Genomic DNA, 20,254 nt, shown 5'->3' on the forward strand with positions numbered 1-20,254 from the left:
ATTCAGATGGTAGACTCAGGTGCGAAGAAGGATACTGGTGCTCCAAAGATGGCAGAAAGTAAATAAAGGTAAAGCAGCTATGGGGGGTGACGGTAGGTAAATTGGGAGGTGGGGTAGTTACAGATGACATGTTAAAGCTGCAGCGATCGGGTGGTTGCTCGTGACGATAGCAGATTTTAAAGTTGTTGAGGAGATAAAAGGTCTCAACGTTCAAGAATATTTTCGCAATCTCGTATCCCAAGTCGCAGGCAGCAGAGGAACTGCGAAGGAAAGCTGGTTCTCTGAATGATGGTTGGCATTAAGGATGATCAGTTGAGATTGGTAGAGAAAAAGCAGTCCTATATGCTCTGGGTTGATATCGCGCTTGCAGACTGGCAGGTATTGGCCCGGTATTGAAGCTGGCTGTGTCCGAGTTGAGGGTGAAGACCGCAGCAGTGGCTAACTGACTACTAGCTAGTAGCTAGTTATCTGGCTAGCTTCTGATTGGGGTTACGGTTCTAAAGTATAAAAAAATAGCAGGTCCGTACCACATTGGGTGAGGCGGAATGTAGGAATGTATATTCAGTTCCTAGATGGAAAGTGAAATTAAAATATATACGAAATGTATACGAAAAATACGAAGACTATTTACACGGGACAGGAAAAAACAAAGACACGTCCGACTGCTACGCCATCTTGGATCTGACCAAAGTATGAACCTTAAGGGTTTCCGTTAGGATGGAATGGAAAATATGGCGAAGTACAATATGACGGTCGGGAGTAGGCTACAGGATTCTAAATTGTTTGCCTTCATTAGACAACTTTGTTCCAATATTTCTGTAAATCAGTGATATTTATTTCCCATAGTAATTTGTTATGGATCCATAACTAAATCAACATCTGCATTTTGAAAGAGTATTTGTTATCTTTATTTTATTAACGAAATGTGGTTATTTGTTTATTAGGCTACTTTGCTCTGGTACACTCAGACAAGATTGCTCTGAAATCCGTGTAGATAGTAGGCTAGACACGAAATTTTTAACAAAATTCTTTTCTGATAAAAACGAGTTAATTGCATCCACCGTGGAGCCCAGTTTCATAATATGACCATATTTCCCAGCTACTTGCCGTCGTTTTGTAGTAATCGTGAAAAAACAGGCCTTATTTTAGTGCATTTTTCACCCTGCCAGCTCCTATTAGTTCAATTGAGCACCGTGGCACCAACTCGCCTTCCGAACGTCCTATTCCCAGCTTATTGTTCAACGTCACAATGCCTGCTTCGCTATTGTTGGCAATGAGACCTGCTCACGTTGTTTTATAGTTAAAATGTAAACAACAAAAATATGGGGGAAATATAGGCAAGTCTGTCTATTTTGCCAAATATCTCGCAATGTGTATATTTAGATTWTTTTCAAGTCGGATGCCATTTTAATCATGAGAATCTCGTCTATCTAATTATGTAAGCCTGTGCAGCTAGCTCGGTTGTCATCAAATGCTAGCCCCAAAATACTTTTCGCCCTTGGAATGCTGAGCTTCCCCCATTGTTTTCCTATGGAGAGGCATGCCGGTCTATTTCCCCAAATATCTCACTGTGTATATTTTGTTTTTTTCAAGTCGGGTGTAACCGGTGTGAAATGGCTAGCTAGTTAGCGGGGTGCATGCAATTAGCYTTTCAATCAGTGACGTCACTCGCTCTGAAACCTTGAAGTAGTTGTTCCCCTTGCTCTGCAAGGGCTGCGGCTTTTGTGGAGTGATGGGTAACGATGCTTCGAGGGTGGCTGTTGTCGATGTGTGCAGAGGGTCCCTGGTTCGAACCCAGGTAGGGGCAAGGAGAGGGACGGACGCAAAACTGTTACACGGGCACCATTTTAAAATCAGGAGAATCTCCTCTTTGTAATTATGTAAGTCTGGGCAGCGAGCTCGTTTGTCATCGAGCGCTAGACGAGAAATAGAAGTTTTAATTTTTTCCCTACTTTTTCACTACGCAGACATAAGCACAGTTGACACCATCGAGGTGCGGATGTTTACTTTCTACACAAGTTGTTTTCTTCCAGTTTCGTCCGACGAACAGATTGTAGTGGTAAAATAAAAAGGGATACATTTTTTATAGAATTCTAAGCATCACTCCAGTCAAAACAGGCTCTGCAAACGTTCGACTCCATTAATTCGCTATGGGCTCACGCTAGTGTTCCAGTTTAGCCAACGTTCTTAAGCCGTTTTTCAGCCTTGGGTGAATTTTGACTCGTTCTATTATCCAGCCTATAGATAGCCAGAGCGAATTTACGAAAGCACCCAAATGTCCATTGAGAAAGCACAACGACTATACCATTTAGCTAAGAATGATGAGAGTAATCAAGTCAATAAACGTTGGGTAGTTAGATAGCCTATAGTTAATATAGTGGCAAGTTTGATGTATAACTACTAACGTTAGGTAGCTAGCTAACATACTGGTACATACTGCTGTAATGATATGCTATGTGGTTCGTAAGGACAGCGTAGCTAACAAATTGTCAGCCAACATAACGTGTAAGGTAACTTATTTGAAAAGTTATTACTTTATTACATTTTAGTAGCAAGCTACCCCTTGGTCGTTAGGGCAAATCTGGTCCTGCTGATAGGAGGGGGGGGGGGGGGGGGGGGGGGGGGGGGGGGGGGGGTTCACACCTACCTCGGCTATTAGACTATTCTTCAGTAAAGGTTGTTCAGTTATTAGCCCCTCCCCAATTTGCAACAAATTGTTGTTCCCATCTCATTCCTTTCCCTCTTCTACGCGTTATCATTCTGCTCCTGAGTGGCTCGCTTGTGGGCGTGCTGGCAGGATATGGCAGCATCTTCGGTTGTGCGTCAAGAATTCTACATACAGTAGCACGTTTGTATGAAGGTGTGGTTATTCACAGGCAAATTGATATATGCTATGGAGTACATTTGGGTATTTTTGTCAAGAGCAAAACCTCTTAAAAAAAAAAAAAAAAAAAGTGTTATGAAAGCAACTTTTTTCCGACACAAAGGAAGTCAAAGCGGACACCTACAAAGATGGCATCTCAGGTAAGCAGCACTGGGCTGTATTGACGTATTCTAAAAATCTGCTGCTTTAGATTGAAACAGTCATATCTCAGATATTGTTTTCATATCTATAAAAATAAGCTGTTTTCTTTACTTTCAGAGAGCGAGCTGATCAAGAGGTGGAAAATGTAGATATTGCCAGATGTTCACTGTCTGAGGAACAGGCCGTGGAAGCTTTATCGCTGGCAAAAGTGTCCATAACCAGAGGTAATTAAACTGTTCTGTGATCTTTTTCTCCATCTCTGCCTGTCTTGTTGTACATGTAACATGTCTCACATGCATTAATTTAAAAACCCGCTTGTTAGCTGCTAATTTTCAGATTTACACCACATAAACACAACCATTTTCACTGGACCATCTGTTGCTATCTGTTGTTGCCAGGTCATGATTTCCCTGGGGGTTAGGCTTGCAATAACCAAGTGGTGAGACACATAACCCTCTATATTTAAATGTTTCAGGTACACGCCGATAGGTGTCTGCGTCACATACAGTATCTTCTATTGACATTATCTTCTATTGTTTGTCCTCATGTCTGTTTTTCAGCATAAAGTACTCTGTAGCCACTCAGTGTGGACACCAGGTGAGACCACACACACAATAACAGTCTCTCTTCTTCACTTCATCCCTCTCCCCTCTCCCCCCTCCCCCCTCCTCCCTAAATCCTCTAGGTTATATCAGCTGTATTGGTGAACCACTCCCGCATCTGAACTGGCTGACAGAGAGGGCACAACATGATCATAGGTGAGAGGTCACTTGGTCGGGTCAACAGGAATATTATTAAAGAGATGCTTTACATTGAAATACAAACAGAAATGTAGTAGTCCCAGAGTGACTGACCGTGTTAGAATATAAAAACAAAGCTTAATCATGCTCTCTCTCTATCCATCTGTCACTCGTCTGCAGGTATGTTTTGATGTGAGAGAGAAAGCCAGTCCCATCATCGCCACCTCATCCGCTCTTAAGATAACCTTCGGGCCAACTGGGGGCCCAAGGCTGGTTAGGAGACACCGCAATTGTGATGAACAGAGAATATTAGGGTAGCATTAGGGTAGTCTGCCGCTGTTCTTACCTCTTTTCCTTTCTGTCTTCTACACCTCTCTCCCCACCTCGTCTTTCTTCCTCGTTTTATAATGCACACCATATGTGCATTGAAGTACAGATAGAACTTGTATTTATAATATTACAATTATCATAATTATAATGCATTTATTATGTATTTATAACACCTGGATAATTAACTTCTTTCAATAAAGCGTTTCACAGTCTCCACTGGTTGAAATTAAGTATCTTATTGAAATACTATCCGGTGTCCTCAGATTAATGCAGATGGAGTTCGATATGCATAGTTCTTTTTCCGTATATATGAATTACAAATCAATCATGTTTCTAGTCTATTGCATAGTTACAATGTGTAATCATTGATATCCCAGGAGCGGTAAACACTGTTGAAGTGTATAATTGTAATACATACATGCAGACACAGCATCATTCAAATAATGGAGTTTGATACCTGAACTGCACCTTTATTTGCCAAGGAAGAGTACATGATCATTGTAGCCTCATTGTACAGGCAACAATGTGGGAATCTCATGTGTGGTAATAACCACAGTACATGTATATAGGACTTGCATCCTTGGCACAACAAAGTTATTATATTCTACTCAATCCATCTCCTCGCCCCTACCTGGGATCGAACCAGGGACCCTCTGCACACATCGACAACAGCCACCCTCGAAGCATCGTTACCCATCACTCCACAAAAGCCGCGGCTTTTGCAGAACAAGGGGAACAACTACTTCAAGGACTCAGAGTGAGTGACGTCCTCGGTTGAAACGCTATTAGCGCGCACCCTGCTAACTAGCTAGCCATTTCACACCGGTTACACATAGGTTTCATTAATGTCATTCAGACTTGAAGTTGATACAACAACTATGATAGCTGAGGTTCATAGATTGGTATGAATATTAGTTCAGAACCTAACGTTTTAGTGTCCATACTAGAAGTCGACCGATTAAATCGGCATGGCCGATTAATTAGGGCCGATTTCACATTTCATAACAATCGGTAATCGGCCTTTTTGGACGCCGATTATGGCCGATTTCATTGCACTCCACGAGGAGACTGCGTGACAGGCTGACCACCTGTTACGCGAGTGCAGAAAGGAGCCAAGGTAAGTTGCTAGCTAGCATCAAACTTAGCTTATAAAAAACAATCAATCTTAAATAATCACTAGTTAACTAAATTGATTTTATTTATGTATTATATTAAGTTAAAATAAAAGTGTTCATTCAGTATTGTTGTAATTGTTATTAATACAAATATATTATTATTTTATATCGGCCAATTAATCGTTATCGGCTTTTTTTGGTCCTCCAATAATCGGTAACGGTGTTGAAAAATCATAATCGGTCGATCTCTAGTCCATACACAGATCGGCTACATGTTGTAGCTAGCTACACATCCATAGGCATACAGTTATTTGATCCTCCACTACACAATAAGCAAATAAATAGTTAGCTATGTTACTTCAGCTGCATTGCAAGGCAAGCTTACACAATTGTACATTCAATTTGCAGTAAATGCTTTAGCTAGCTAGATTCTTTACATCCACTGATTCACAAGACAACAGCCTGGTTTGCTGGTTCTCAGGAGTCCCGAAAACATTAAACACGAATTGCAAATTCATTCTCCCAACACTAGCTAGCTGGCTAATGTTAGCTAGTCAGAGAACTTGCTAAGTAGCGATTTTCGTAAATTAACATTATGACAAAAAATATGCACAAACGTTTGTCTCTACATTAACTAACATATTCCTCTCAATTGTACATTTTGTCAGCCATCTTCACCCAGGGACGGGTGGCTCGTGTCAAAATTCGTCATTGGAACCACTCGATATGATTGGTCATATAAAAACCTTGGGACCCAAATGCATAATGAGTGCTCTAACTCCCCCTTGTGGTCGTCTGGAGCAATGAAGTCATGACGCTGGGTACCTCTAAATCCCGCGATGTAAGCTCGCAACGTTTAAAGGAGAAACCACTGTACTAGAAAGTGTGTGCCCCCAGGCCTGGAGGTAAGCAAAAGTCCTTCCGCTACCTAAGAATAGTAAAGCACCCTTTACTCGCTCAAATAGTCGACCAATCAGCCTGTTACCAACCCATAGTAAACGTTTGGAAAACATTGTGTTTGACCAGTTACAATGCTATTTTACAGTAAACAAATTGACAAAAGACTTTCAGCACGCTTATAGGGAAGGACATTCAACAAGCACTTACACAAATGACTGATGATTGGCAGAGAGAAATTGATTATAAAAAGGATTGTGGGGTTTGACTTCATTGCGGCTTTTGCCATTATCGATCATAACCTGTCTAACTGAACACATAGGGTGTTCTTTAATGGAAGCCACTCAAAGATAATCCAGGTAGAATCAGGAATTCCTCAGGGCAGCTGTCTCYGCCCCTTACTTTTCTTTCAATCTTTACTGACGACATGCCACTGTCTTTGAGTAAAGCCAGTGTGTCTATGTATGCGAATGACTAAACACAATACACGTCAGCTACTACAGTTACTGAAATGACTGCAACACTTAACAAAGAGCTGCAGTTAGTTTCAGAGTGGGTGGCAAGGAATAAGTTGGTCCTAAATATTTCTAAAACTCAAAGCATTGTATTTGGGACAAATCTTTCACTTAAACCCCAAATCTTAACTGAATCTTGWAATAAATAATGTGGAAATTGAGCAAGTTGAGGTGACTAAACTGCTTGGAGTAACCCCGGATTGTAAAATGTCATGGTCAAAACATATTGATACAACAATAGCTAAGATGGGGAGGTCTGTCCATAATAAAGCATTGCTCTACCTTCTTTACAGCACTATCAACAAGGCAGGTCCTACAGGCCCTAGTTTTGTCGCACCTGGACTACTGTTCAGTCGTGTGGTCGGGTGCCACAAAAAGGGACTTAAGAAAATTGCAATTGGCTCAGAACAGGGCAGCACAACAGGCCCTTTGATGTACACAGACAGCTAACATCAATAATATGCATGTCAATCTCTCCTGGCTCAAAGTGGAGGAGAGATCGACTTCTTAACTACTTCTATTTATGAGAGATATTGACATGTTGAATGGAACGAGCTGTCTGTTTGAACTACTGCCGCACAGCTCGGACACCCATGCATACCCCACAAGACATGCCACAAGAGGTCTCTTCACAGTCCCCAAATCCAGAACAGACTATGTGAGGTGCACAGTACTACATAGAGCCGAACTCTATTCCACATCAAGTAACTGATGCAAGCAGTAAAATTAGATTTTAAAAAACCCTGATAAAAATACACCTTATTAAGGAACAGCGGGGACTGTGAAGCAACACAAACCCACAGTGCCTTGCAAAAGTATTCATCCCCCTTGGCATTTTTCCTATTTTGTTGCATTACAACTTGTAATTTAAATGGATTTCTATTTGGATTTCATGTAATGGACACACACAAAATAGTCCAAATTGGTGAAGTGAAATAAAATAAACTTGTTTAAAAAAAAAWATGTAAAGTTAAAAGTGGTGCGTGCATATGTATTCACCCACTTTGCTATGAAGCCCCTACATAAGATCTGGTGCAACCAATTACCTTCAGAAGTCACAGAACTGGTTAAATAAAGTCCACCTGTGTGCAATCTAAATGTCAAATGATCTGTCACATGATCTCAGTATATATACACCTGTTCTGAAAGGCCCCAGAGTCTGCAACACCACTAAGCAAGGTGCACCACCAAGCCAGCAGCACCATGAAGACCAAGGAGCTCTCCAAACAGGTCAAGGACAAAGTTGTGGAGAAGTACAGATAAGGGTTTGGTTATAAAAAAATATCAGAAACTTTGAACATCCCACGGAGCACCATCAAATCCATGAGAGATTGGAGTATCTGTCCATAGAACCACTTTAAGCCGTACACTCCACAGAGCTGGGCTTTACTGAAGAGTGGCCAGAAAAAAAGCCATTGCTTAAAGAAAAAAATAAGCAAACATAAGGCATGTGGAAGAAGGTACTCTGGTCAGATGAGACTAAAATTGAGCTTTTTGGTCATCAAGGAAAATGCAATATCTGGCGCAAACCTAACACCTCTCATCACCCCGAGAACAACATCCCCACAGTGTAGCATGGTAGTGGCAGCATCATGCTGTGGGGGTGTTTTTCCATCAGCAGGGACTGGGAAACTGGTCAGAATTTAAAGAATGGATGGCGCTAAATACAGGGAAATTCTTGAGGAAAACCTTTTTCAGTCTTCCAGAGATTTGAAACTGGGACGGAGGTTCACCTTCCAGCAGGACAATGACCCTAAGCATACTGCTAAAGCAACACTCGAGTGGTTTAAGGGGAAACATTTAAATGTATTGGAATGGCCTAGTCAAAGCCCAGACCTCAATCCAATTGAGAATCTGTGGTATGACTTAAAGATTGATGTACACCAGTGGAACCCATCCAACTTGAAGGAACTGGAGCAGTTTTGCCTTCAAGAACGGGCAAAAACCCCAGTGGCTGCATCTGCCAAGCTTATAGAGACATACCCCAAGAGACTTGCAGCTATAATTCTTTCAAAAGGTGGCTCTAACAAAGTATTGACTTTGGGGGGGTGAATAGTTATGCACGCTCAAGTTTTCAATTTTTTTGTCTTATTTCTTGTTTGTATTACAATTAAAAATATTTTGCATCTTTAAAGATGCAGACATGTTGTGTAAATCAGGTTGTAAAGGCAACAAAATGCAGAAAAATGCAGAAAAATGCCAAGGGGGTGAATACTTTCGCAAGCCACTGTAGACGCACGCACACATGGCTGCGCCCCTGCCCGGTCATGTGAAATCTATAGATTAAGCCTAATTTATTTATTTCAATTGACTGATTTCCTTAAATGAACTGTCACTCAGCAAAATCGTTGAAATTGTTGCGTTTATATTTTTGTTCAGTATAGTTGACAAGCAAAATTAACCAGTTGGCTAATGCTAGCTAACGTTAGCTTAAATGTGAATGCGCTTGTGCCTGTCAAATAGCCAGCTCGTGAACATACTCATTCATTAAATGAACGCGCTCTTCATTTGTAAAATAAAAATAAAAAATAAAAATCAGCTTGTAGATGCAGTAAATATGGGAATTAGGAATTACTTACCAAGTGGTCACACCTATGCAACTCCGATTTCCAGTTGATACTGTAAGTTCAAAACAATCGCTAGCATGAGGACACCGCCAGTCGTCACTAGTTAACACAGCGACAAAGTCATAATTATGGCTAAACCCAGCCCATTTCTACAATTTATCTTCTTAATCTTTTAACCTAACCCCAATCTTAACCACAGTGCTAACCTTATTCCTAACATTAAATGGAGACTAAAAGGCTACTTTTTGTAGCCAATTTTGACTTTTGGGCTGTGGAATCTAACTTGTGGCTCTGGTATCTAGTGGAAACCGACACCACCCCCGGCTTGTTGGACTTCCAATTACTTTCACGGAGTTTAGCGGTGGTTTGAGTCGACTGTCGAGACCACAACTCCGCTGCAGCATTTCCAACCTTAAAAATAACAAAGGTGTCCCTAAAATATCGTTTTGAATAGACGATCGTTTTGAATACAAGGACCAGAGCGAAATTGCATGTTAATAGTGGAAGTTGTCTGTTTATAACGGGCATTTGCTAACTCTGCATTCATCTCAACTTTCGAAACGTTTAATCACAGATAGAACAATTAGACAGATAATTCACTGGACGTATAAATATGAAGCATCCGCTTGGCGTTTCCACTCACTACCAAATATGGTAGTGAAAAGAAGCCCACTGGCGAGCAGTGGGAGAAGATGGAAGGAGATGGATTTTGGCCGAAATTCTGCACATTTTCTCATCGATGAAACATTTGCTCTCAATTTGCTCTCTGTTCCCAAAACTCGAATCTACTATGAACATAGTGGACTAAGTTTTGTAGACTTTACCCTTTGCAAAAGTTGTAAAAAAATGCGCTGTGTAGAAGGAGTGCAAAGGCGAATTGAGTTATTGCACACGCGCACTTCACAGAGTAGACGTTCCCTAATGAAATATGCAAACACAGACTTGTTCTGCCCATTAGAAACCACCGGCGGTGGTCTATCTTGGTTTAGTTATAAAGCTTTGGTTTAATCTTGAACACAACTCTGATGAGGTTCCACTGGAAATGTTTGACCACAAGGGGGCATAATGACTCCCCCAATCCACTGATCAGTGCGTTGGACAATGTAAACAAAGACAATACAAAGGTTTTGTATAATTTCAGCCAGTAGTTTTGAAATTAGCACTCAAAACTGGTCCCCAAAAAGTGTGTAACACATAGAGATAGAGACACAAAGAGTCACAGACACAAATCTTTGTGTCTGTGACAGCACAGGCAGCGCCATTATGGCGATTACCATTTTTTAAGTAATCAATTTTCTTCTTCAAAATTGGCTGATCCCTCCTGATGACCAGGTTGGACATGACTCCAACAGGGTCACCAGGAGGGATCAGCCAATGAAGTTGGAAGTCCCACCCAGTTGACTGCATTAAAGTGGTGGAAGCCATCAATGGCACTCCCATACTAATACCACCTTTTGGCCTCTATCATTCTCTATGGTACAACATCATTCATTTCGTATGATATGTTACATTCTGTCAACAAATATATACAGTGTATTCGGAAAGTATTCAGACTCCTTGACTTTTTCCACATTTTATTCTAAAATGGATTTATTTATTTATTACCTTTATTTAACTTATGGCTGCAGGGGCAGTATTGAGTAGCTTGGATGAAAGGTGCCCATATCAAACAGCCTGCTCCTCAGTCATAGTTGCTAATATTTGCATATTATTATTAGTATTGGATAGAAAACACTCTAAAGTTTCTAAAACTGTTTGAATTATGTCTGTGAGATTAACAGAACTCGTATTGGCAGGCAAAATCCTGAGTTGAAATCAAAACAGGAAGTCAGAAATCTGAGCTTGTATGTATTCACCAGAGTCCCCAGTGAAATCCCCTTGAGATATGAATGATTGTGCACTGCCTAGGGTTCCACTAGATGTCAACCATCAATAGAAATTATAATGAGACTTCTATGGTGTTGTGGGAGTGAATGATAGCAGAATCAGTCAGGTGTCTGGCAGTCAGCCATTTTCTGATCATGCTTATTCCTCATGGTAGTCACTTGCGTTCCATTGCTCACGAAGACAAGAAAGAATACTCCGGTTGGAACTTTATTGAAGCTATATGTTAAAAACATCCTAATGATTGATTCTGTACTTAGCAATGCAGGTGTAGAAGCACGGTGGCTAGGAAAAACTCCCTAGAAAGGCCAAAACCTAGGAAGAAACCTAGAGAGGAACCAGGCTATGAGGGGTGGRCAGTCCTCTTCTGGCTGTGCCAGGTGGAGATTATAACAGAATATAGCCAAGATGTTCAAATGTTCAAAAATGACCAGCTTGGTCAAATAATAATAATCACAGTAGTTGTCGAGGGTGCAGCAAGTCAGCACCTCAGGAGTAAATGTCAGTTGGCTTTTCATAGCCGATCATTAAGAGTATCTCTACCGCTCCTGCGGTCTCTAGAGAGTTGAAAACAACAGGTCTGGGACAGGTAGCACGTCCGGTGAACAGGTCAGGGTTCCATAGCCGCAGGCAGAACAGTTGAAACTGGAGCAGCAGCCGCCATGGTGGGACAGCAAAGAGTCATCATGCCAGGTCGTCCTGAGGCATGGTCCTAGGGCTCAGGTCCTCCGAGAGAGAGAAAGAAAGAGAAAGAGAAATAAGAGAGAGCATACTTAAATTCACACAGGACACCGGATAAGACAGTAGAAATACTCCAGTATATAACAGACTGACCCTAGCCCCCGACACATAAACTACTGCAGCATAAATACTGGAGGCTGAGACAGGAGGGGTCAGGAGACACTGTGGCCCCATCCGATGATACACCGGACAGGGCCAAACAGGCAGGATATAACCCCACCCACTTTTCCAAAGCACAGCCCCCACACCACTAGAGGGATATCTTCAACCACCAATTTACCATCCTGAGACAAGGCCGAGTATAGCCCACAAAGATCTCCGCCACGGCACAACCCAAGGGGGGCGCCAACCCAGACAGGAAGATCACGTCAGTGACTCAACCCACTCAAGTGACGCACCCCTCCAGGGACGGCATGAAAGAGCACCAGTAAGCCAGTGACTCAGCCCTGTAATAGGGTTAGAGGCAGAGAATCCCAGTGGAGAGAGGGGAACCGGCCAGGCAGAGACAGCAAGGGTGGTTCGTTGCTCCAGAGCCTTTCCGTTCACCTTCACACTCCTGGGCCAGCTACACTCAATCATATGACCCACTGAAGAGATGAGTCTTCAGTAAAGACTTAAAAGTTGAGACCGAGTCTGCGTCTCTCACATGGGTAGGACACCATTCCATAAAAATTGAGATCTATAGGAGAAAGCCCTGCCTCCAGCTGTTTTTGCTTAGAAATTCTAGAGACAATTAGGAGGCCTGCGTCTTGTGACCGTAGCGTACGTGTAGGTATGTACGGCAGGACCAACTCGGAAAGATAGGTAGGAGCAAGCCCATGTCAGTGACCAAAGACAATATGCTTTGCTTTCTCTTGACCCTAGAGATAAAGCCTTGGTGAGAGCTCTCAWGCTCAAAGTTTCACTTCTGCTTCCTCATCGCCTCTTTGATGGCACTCCGGCCCTCACACTGACAAACATCTACAGGAAAAGTACAGCTATGAGGACGACTTCACTGTATCCCTCATCCAACTGGTTGGAATTTGTAAGTGGCGTGACTTACATTAGTGGCAATAGCAACAGATTGGAAACTTATGACCTAATCAACAGCCACCTCCACCCCTCCTGAAAGCAGAAGTGTCCAGACATGAACACATGATGAAAAGTCCAGAGAAAATAAATGCAACCCCCGACTCAGATCATCCCCCATGTCAACATTGTGTGCTATGGTGAAATCCTGATTATGCCGCCTACACCAAAGACTTTGTGATAGTCTTCTTTCCGTTCCTCCAGTGTTCTGCATATACTACATCACCAGGGGCATCCTGCAGGAGAACAGGCAGGAGCTGATAGTGTTTGTCCTCAGTGTGTTGATGGTCATGATGCGCTCTTTGGTCAACTTCATGGTGCTTCCAGTCCAGGATAGAAAGAACTTGGTTGTGGTATGTTGCATGTGGACGTACAAAATGAAACCAACCTCTTTTTAAAGGGTAATGTTCAGTACAGTACACCATAGCAAAACGCTTTGCAACGGAAAATAACAATCTGAGCTCTCATTGGACAAGTTCAGGTAGTAACTCCTTGTTTCAAAARGTTTCTCCCTACTGAACACGGCTCAATTACAACCAGATATTTGACTGTGCATGTCTTTATGCCACAGGTACTGTTTTGGTAGCAGCAGTAATGACTCTATGGCCTCTCATCTCCTTCTGAAAAACCCATTGGATGAGAAAGCCAGAGGTACCGCCCCTCTTACCTTCTCCTCCAATAGGTTTTGAGGAGACGAGGAGTGATGACTCAAGGAGTATGCAATTAAGAAAAGGCCTGTGTGCGCTTTTGTGGAAGGTGCGGTTTGTATGCATCCTGTGTGTGGTCGTGGTGGCCCATGTCCTGTGCGCCATGCTGCTCATCCAGAGGCCAAACATGATGGTCTTCCGGGTGGGCGGAGCTCTGGAGAACATCCAGGAGCAGTAATTCCCGCTCATCCTGTGCTCCTCCATGGTTACATTTAAACTACAGGCTCAGGTACTGCCGCATTCCACATGAATCATAACACGTCTGGCACACGATAGCTGTTGTCTTCCGACAGATGGTGTCATTCTAACGAGGTGTGGCCTTGATCTGTGGTGCAGACATATATGATTGACTTCAGGGTACCAGGGTATTTGGGATGGAGGTTTACTGGATCGGTAGTTGGTCTAACCTTTGGCTGGTTTTGACATTTCTCTGTCAGCTGTGCCTTTGCATCCTGATCATGATGTCAGGCACAACCATGTCCCTCACAAACCGCATCATCCTAGGCTTTGGAGTGGTCTGGGCCTGCCTTACCGCAGTCGTGGGGGCTATCGCAGTGAGTATCAAGTATCAAGAGAATATTTTTTTTTTTTAATGTAATCATTGGTGTGCACTGAACATAATATTATGAGTAGCTACAAGTGCATAAACAGTGAGTATGTAAAGAATAGTTCAGAAATAACTCACAATACAAGATTACACAATACTATGCATAAAGCATGTGAACTCAATAGAAGGAAGGGTGATGGAAAGAATGTTAACCTTTAAAGATGTCCTCCAGTGATATTCCAAGTATAAATACAGTAAAGTACACTCACTAAAGAGTAAAAAACAACATTTTGAGCAAGTGTTTTTTAGACAACTTCAAGGAGTAGGGCATTCAAGGAGTTGGTCTGATGGGAATCCATGATGTCATCGGCCTCCCCCCTTGCTTGAGGAACAATAGAAGCACTATAGAGAACAAGAGAGGAAAGATCCACCTCAAACACTTGTGCAATGTCATGACTTACCTGGACCACCTATTAAGATGTGCCTTTTGTTAAGTAAATCAGGTGTTAAGAGGTGAAAAGGAGACTGGAGTTCCACTTATGAGGCACATACTTCATGTAAAACAGGTTTGGTGCAATAACAGGTTTATCCATCCTTTGTTCCAGGTTTTAAAAGAACCCAAGCAGTTGGTTTGGGTCTTCGTCCTTCAGAATGTGCCAGAGGTAGCCTACTTCCTGTACCTGATGTACATGGTGAGCTGTGAAAGCCAATGTTTGAACTGATCCCGAATCAGGTCTTTGGAGGAAGTGTGGTGGGTGGTTGGCTCAGAGATCCACCTCAAATGACCAGTCTTCTGATTTCAGATCAGTACACATTGGGGGCAGGACAAGACGTACACACTGGAGACTGCTGCTGTGACAGGAGCAGTGATCTCAGTGCTGATCAAGGGCGTGCTCTTCTGGGCTCTCTTCCGATTGGCGCACAGCTCTGGCCAGGGCTTGGAGAGGAGTGAGTAGAGTATAGCTTATTTTTCCTTCACCTGTTCCATTTCTTGTTTATGAGGAGTCACTGGAAGTTCAGGCTAGACAAGAACAAGGCTCATAGATGACACACAAACATGACTTCAAACAATGTTTTGACACATTTAAGGATCATTTGTAGAAACACATTTTTGTTATGGGCACAGTAAAACAGTCATTCCAAGAACCTCTGACTGAAATCGAAAAATAGACCAACTACTTGTTTTTGTTGGAAGGTTTCCATCCAATTTGCGACAGAATTTCATGGTATCAAATCTGCATTAAAAAAGTGCATTTTCCCACTAGAGGTTTATTTCCATCAAACTGACTTGTTGCGGATAAAAGGCTGTGCGTGATGACATAGTGCACATTAACACTTCTGGCTTAGAGCGACTGCCCCTAAAAAGCAACTTCTTTTTGAAAACGGTCTGTATGGCATCAATTGGAGTCATTAACATTTAAGTGTCAAAATTGACCACAAACTGTAAATAAGATCATTTGGATCATAAAGTCAGTCTTGTCCAAAACAGAGATAGGAAAAACAATGGTCACGGAATGAAGGGTAAAGTAAGTTTTCCTTGGGTTGGGTTTCTTTCAAACCTTTCCACATGCCCACAGCACCCAAGTAATAATCAAATCGGAGTGCAGCTGCACGCAATCCGATTGTAATGCCCATGGTCAATTTGGTTTGACATTCGATATCCCTATGAGGCTAGTTACCATCAGTAAATTACACAATGTTCATGGGACAATATTTAAAGAAGTAAATATCTCCACATTTTTATGTATTAACCTCAAACTATAAATTGTATTAATATTTATTGGAAAGTAGCATCAAGCACATCCCCTTGCACTTTCATCACCCTGTGAAGTTCATCATTTATTTAATCTAATAATCTGTGTATGCTTTTTCAAGTCGTAGTTGGAGGACCACAACATAGCATCGTGACTGCAAATTGACCTCGACATGGTTATTCTATGAACAATTGCGCAATAAATCGTTTCCACCGCAGTTTGTTGTATAATTACATTTTACCGACACAAAAATGCCACCATTTCAAACAAACAAATTCTGTCAACATTTAGAAAATTGTACCGACACTTCCTGTTTCCTTCACAGCTGTGGTGATTTGTTTTTTTTTGGGGGGGGGGGTATGAAAACTGGATTGAAACATGGTTTGTGTGACTAACTAATCAGGGTACTTATGTTTCTCTCTCTCTCTCCAGTGTTAACGGACAAGCAGTAAATTGCTTTTGTGGGAAGGAAATGGCTACGGTTACACAGGACGGATTAGCTGTTTGTAACAATTTCTCAATCATTTTGTAACAACTCTGGTTCTAACCAATGTTTGAAGTTTGGAACTGGAGAGAAATGCACTCAAATGGCCACCTGACTGGTCTGTTTTTACTCGATGATTCCACTGCCTGTGACAGACATAAGAATCTGTCATGCAAAACATTGTAAACTGATTATTTTATAATAGCTGATGAGAATCACCACTGGTTATAATTTATTACGCGAGTCTAGTGTACTACACAGTTACTTTTTCATCACATTTTGCCTACTTCTGGAGGATTGTGGCTGATGCTTACCCTTCAGTGTGCCTACAACACATAGTGAGATGCTCGGCCACAGCATGCACAATCCAACTTCTGATCACTGAAAGAATTACAGAAATACTAAATCAATGCAGTTATTCAGCACAATTACTTTAATTTTTAGGGTCTGCTGCTTTTACCATAATCATTTTAGCAAATGATCACTTACCTTAGTGTGCTTGTAGTAATATAAATCCAAAAAGTATTCAGAGTGGTATTGTAATACAGCTCCATCTATGTAATTGACTGATAAAAGTTTTATACTGGCAACTTTTTATTAGCATTTGAGATGTATCCATTTGTGAATAAGATCTATTTTAATATACATTAATGTATTAACTATTTGACATTTCAATTTTCTACACACTTAAAGGAAATATCTTAATTAAAGTGTATTAATCCTTATATCAATTAAATGTTGCTCACATTGTTGATAGCCAGTTGACGTGATCATCCATTTAGGTTTTTTGCTGCACTATGATAATAATTTGGTTGACCACCCATTGTGTTTTTGTAAACTACAGGTCCTCAAAATTACAAAACAAAATCGTTGCAGTAAACTCCTTTGTTGCTTAATTTTTAAATGAAATACAGGAAGAGGAGTGCACTGTTGAGAAAGAGATTACTTCCTCAAATATTCAATGGGTAATAAATCGTAGGTTGTGTTGTCTATTTCCTTGTTCCTGGACACCTACAAAAGGGTTCAAATTCATCGGATGAAACCAACATGCAGCAAATTAATGTCTCAACAAGGCACACCAATAATACCAAACAAATAAATTCACACTTACGGACAATTCATTGGGTCTCTGTTTATTAAAGTGCTCTGGAAAAATAGCAGAATTCATTTCAGAAACAATATTTACAAAACGTACCATTAAAAAAGAGTTATAGGACCACAGAGATGAAGAAGTCTACAAAACAAAGTGAGAAGCACTTGAAGATCAGACTTGACATAGAAAGCATCATAGGAATAAGGTCCTTCATCCAAAAGGAACCATAAAGGTACCACATTGGGGAAGCTTAAATGATTTCAGTGTAAAAATCTTGGTTCTTTCGTTATCTATCGGCTGGTTTGTAAGGCAAAGTCCACGACTGCCATTACTTCAGTAGAGGATACACTGTACTCACTGAAAAACAAAGTATAGTAGCAAATAAAGACCAACACATTTCTTTCAAATGTTTGCTCTTATAAAACGATATCCCCTAACTGAAGGGACTGTCATTCAATCTTGATGAACAGACTCCACTCCAAATTCAATTGTTAGAGGAAATCAATATTTTTCTACTTTAAGAGAATAGATTGTGAAACTAACCTGCACTGAAGCCTTAAAACAATAATATCAATATAGAAAAAGTACCAAAGAGATTTATATTTCAGCAATGATACAGTGCAAACTGGTTAATAAACATATAGGCTATATAAAAAAAACATCTTATTGAAGCATCATAAATGAGAAAATAAAGGAATGATTGATTGACTAGTTAGAGTGAGCTGGTCCTCTTGCAGAGTGTGGTGCGCTGGTATCCAGAGCTTAAAGCACTTTTTCCATTGGGGGAAATGTCACTTGCCCATCGAACAAGTACATTTAACACGCAATTCATAAAGTAATAAATTCATATAAACTATAATTAGTTCTCTAAAATGAACATCTGATAGTTAAAGATATTATAACTCCTTGATAAAATGTTATATGAAAAACATGTCAATTTTAATCACATCGTATCTTTTACCAKCCCCCGAAAAGTCAATTAGGATAGAAGAAAAACCCTCAAACCATCATATTATATTTTATTATATTATCAAGTCGATATTTCAGAGCTGGTCAGTCAAAGGGGGTGAGAATTAGTCTCATTTGGTAAGGTAGGCCAACACCTACAACTGGTATATGAATGCCTTCAATCTCTCATCATACTGCAATAAGTCTGACACCATAGGTCAGGGGCAGACAACCCTGGTCCTGGAGTGCCATAGGCACAGCAGGGTTTAGGTCCATCCAGGCACCACACCAGACTCATCACCTCGCCAACTGAGCTAATTATTCAATATCATTGATGGGCTAAATTCCATCTACCTGTCCTCCCAAGTCTAAAGCAAAAATAAATACGTAAACTATAAAAACCTGAGGTATCCACGGCACTCCGGGACAGGGTTGCCCTACCCCTGCCTTGGGTGGTAAAACCCTGTAGAATCACAATTGCCTTCATTGTGAACGGAATTACCTTGAAATGAATGACATAGTAGATCTATGGCTTTACAGTGAAAGGCAATGAATACAATCAAGTTGTGGTCTCATCTCACCTGGAATGGACTTCAGTTCTTAACGTTTGTTCCATACTGTTCTGGCATTTTACATGGTCAGACACTACAACGTTGTAGAAAGTAGTTAACGTAAGATGAACATGTACTGAAGCTTCTCAAATGGCTTGCACTGCAGACAAACTGCAGAGAAGAATACTGAAGATATGGTTATGCTACACTTGCACGAAGCTGTAAATACGATTAAGAAAATTAAAGTTATGTAAACCTTAATAAGCAATTATCTATGTAATAGTTACGAGTTGAAGGCACAATCTACACATTTAGTTCATTATTGCAGAGTAGACGCAATTATTCTGCTATTCCTGAAGTAGTAATGATAATAACTAATTTTCTGTTAGGGATTGTATGAAAAACAAATACATTTAATTCCATATCCCCATTATCTCCAAGAACATTGGTTCTTGATGAACAACCCCACTGACAACAGTCACGATATCTGTTTTATATGTTGAGGAGCTTGGCAGCCCCTTAGCATTCACGTCGCTCAAGCTAAACAAAACAACGTCCATGGTTTAAGAGGAGCCGAGGTTTGTCCCTGATAGCCTGTAGACGCCACGAAACAATAGACAAAGTGCTAAAACAGACCACATTATATCTCATGGGCCAACTTTAACAATCATTATCAGGAGGACTGATATCATGGTTTTGATCCCTAGCTCAGTATTACTTTGTCTCATGTCTGACTGAAAACAATCCAGGTTTAAGTTAACCCGTGAGACTATCTGGTTGTTGGCATAAAAAGGCAATTTCGAAAATCTTTTTCAAAGGGCGTGAAATTCTTAACAGTAAGGGATGATTCATTCTAGAACCAAAACAAAATAATGCAAATCATCTCCGGAGGATATTAGTTGCAAATTTACCTGATGGAATCCAACTGAAGTCAATGGGTGCATTCCAGATATAGGATATCAAAATATGTTGATGTCGTATACTAGTATGTTAAAACACTTGTCCAGGCATTATAAAGATCGGATTTCATCCGTGAAGAACTGTGAAAGAATCTGTATATCTGGAACGCACKCAAAAGGTCAACATAGCGTCACCGGGAGGCGAGTTTGTTGGCCTCAGAACTCTTCCTCCTCTGAGCTGAGGTAGTTCTGCTTCTTCCTCACATTCCAGTGTAAACATTGGCTCAGGCTCTCAAACCAGTCATTCACGGGGTCCCGGAAACAGATGGAGGGAACAGGGAAGCAGGAAGTAGTGATGGTAATGCTGGAGATGAGACAATAGGGAGATA

The 20,254-nt window shown here is 41.1% G+C and overlaps 2 protein-coding genes and 1 long non-coding RNA gene across 6 annotated transcripts in view; all 3 read right to left on the reverse strand.

Annotated features, from left to right (window-relative positions):
- Positions 1-9,527, reverse strand: part of LOC111976546 (solute carrier family 35 member E2A) — a 45,096-nt gene extending 35,569 nt beyond the window's left edge. The window contains exon 1 of the mRNA XM_024005464.2: positions 9,202-9,527. The gene's annotated coding sequence lies outside the window, so the exon portion shown is untranslated. The remainder of the gene's footprint in view (positions 1-9,201) is intronic.
- Positions 9,528-10,746: 1,219 nt separating this feature from the next.
- Positions 10,747-14,749, reverse strand: LOC139029051 (uncharacterized). The gene is made up of 2 exons (XR_011481308.1): positions 14,598-14,749; positions 10,747-11,799 (listed from the first exon to the last, which is right to left on the reverse strand). It is a non-coding gene; the product is annotated as an uncharacterized lncRNA (long non-coding RNA).
- A 2,742-nt stretch (positions 14,750-17,491) lies between these two features.
- Positions 17,492-20,254, reverse strand: part of nadka (NAD kinase a) — a 32,965-nt gene continuing 30,202 nt past the window's right edge. For all 4 annotated transcript variants that reach the window (XM_024005462.2, XM_024005461.2, XM_070447925.1 and 1 more), the window contains one exon: positions 17,492-20,229. In XM_024005462.2, coding sequence (XP_023861230.1) covers positions 20,082-20,229 — 148 coding nt within the window. In that variant the 3' untranslated portion in view covers positions 17,492-20,081. The remainder of the gene's footprint in view (positions 20,230-20,254) is intronic.

This window comes from Salvelinus sp. IW2-2015, linkage group LG17 (assembly GCF_002910315.2).
Source record: "Salvelinus sp. IW2-2015 linkage group LG17, ASM291031v2, whole genome shotgun sequence".
Classification (NCBI taxonomy): Eukaryota; Metazoa; Chordata; class Actinopteri; order Salmoniformes; family Salmonidae; genus Salvelinus; species Salvelinus sp. IW2-2015.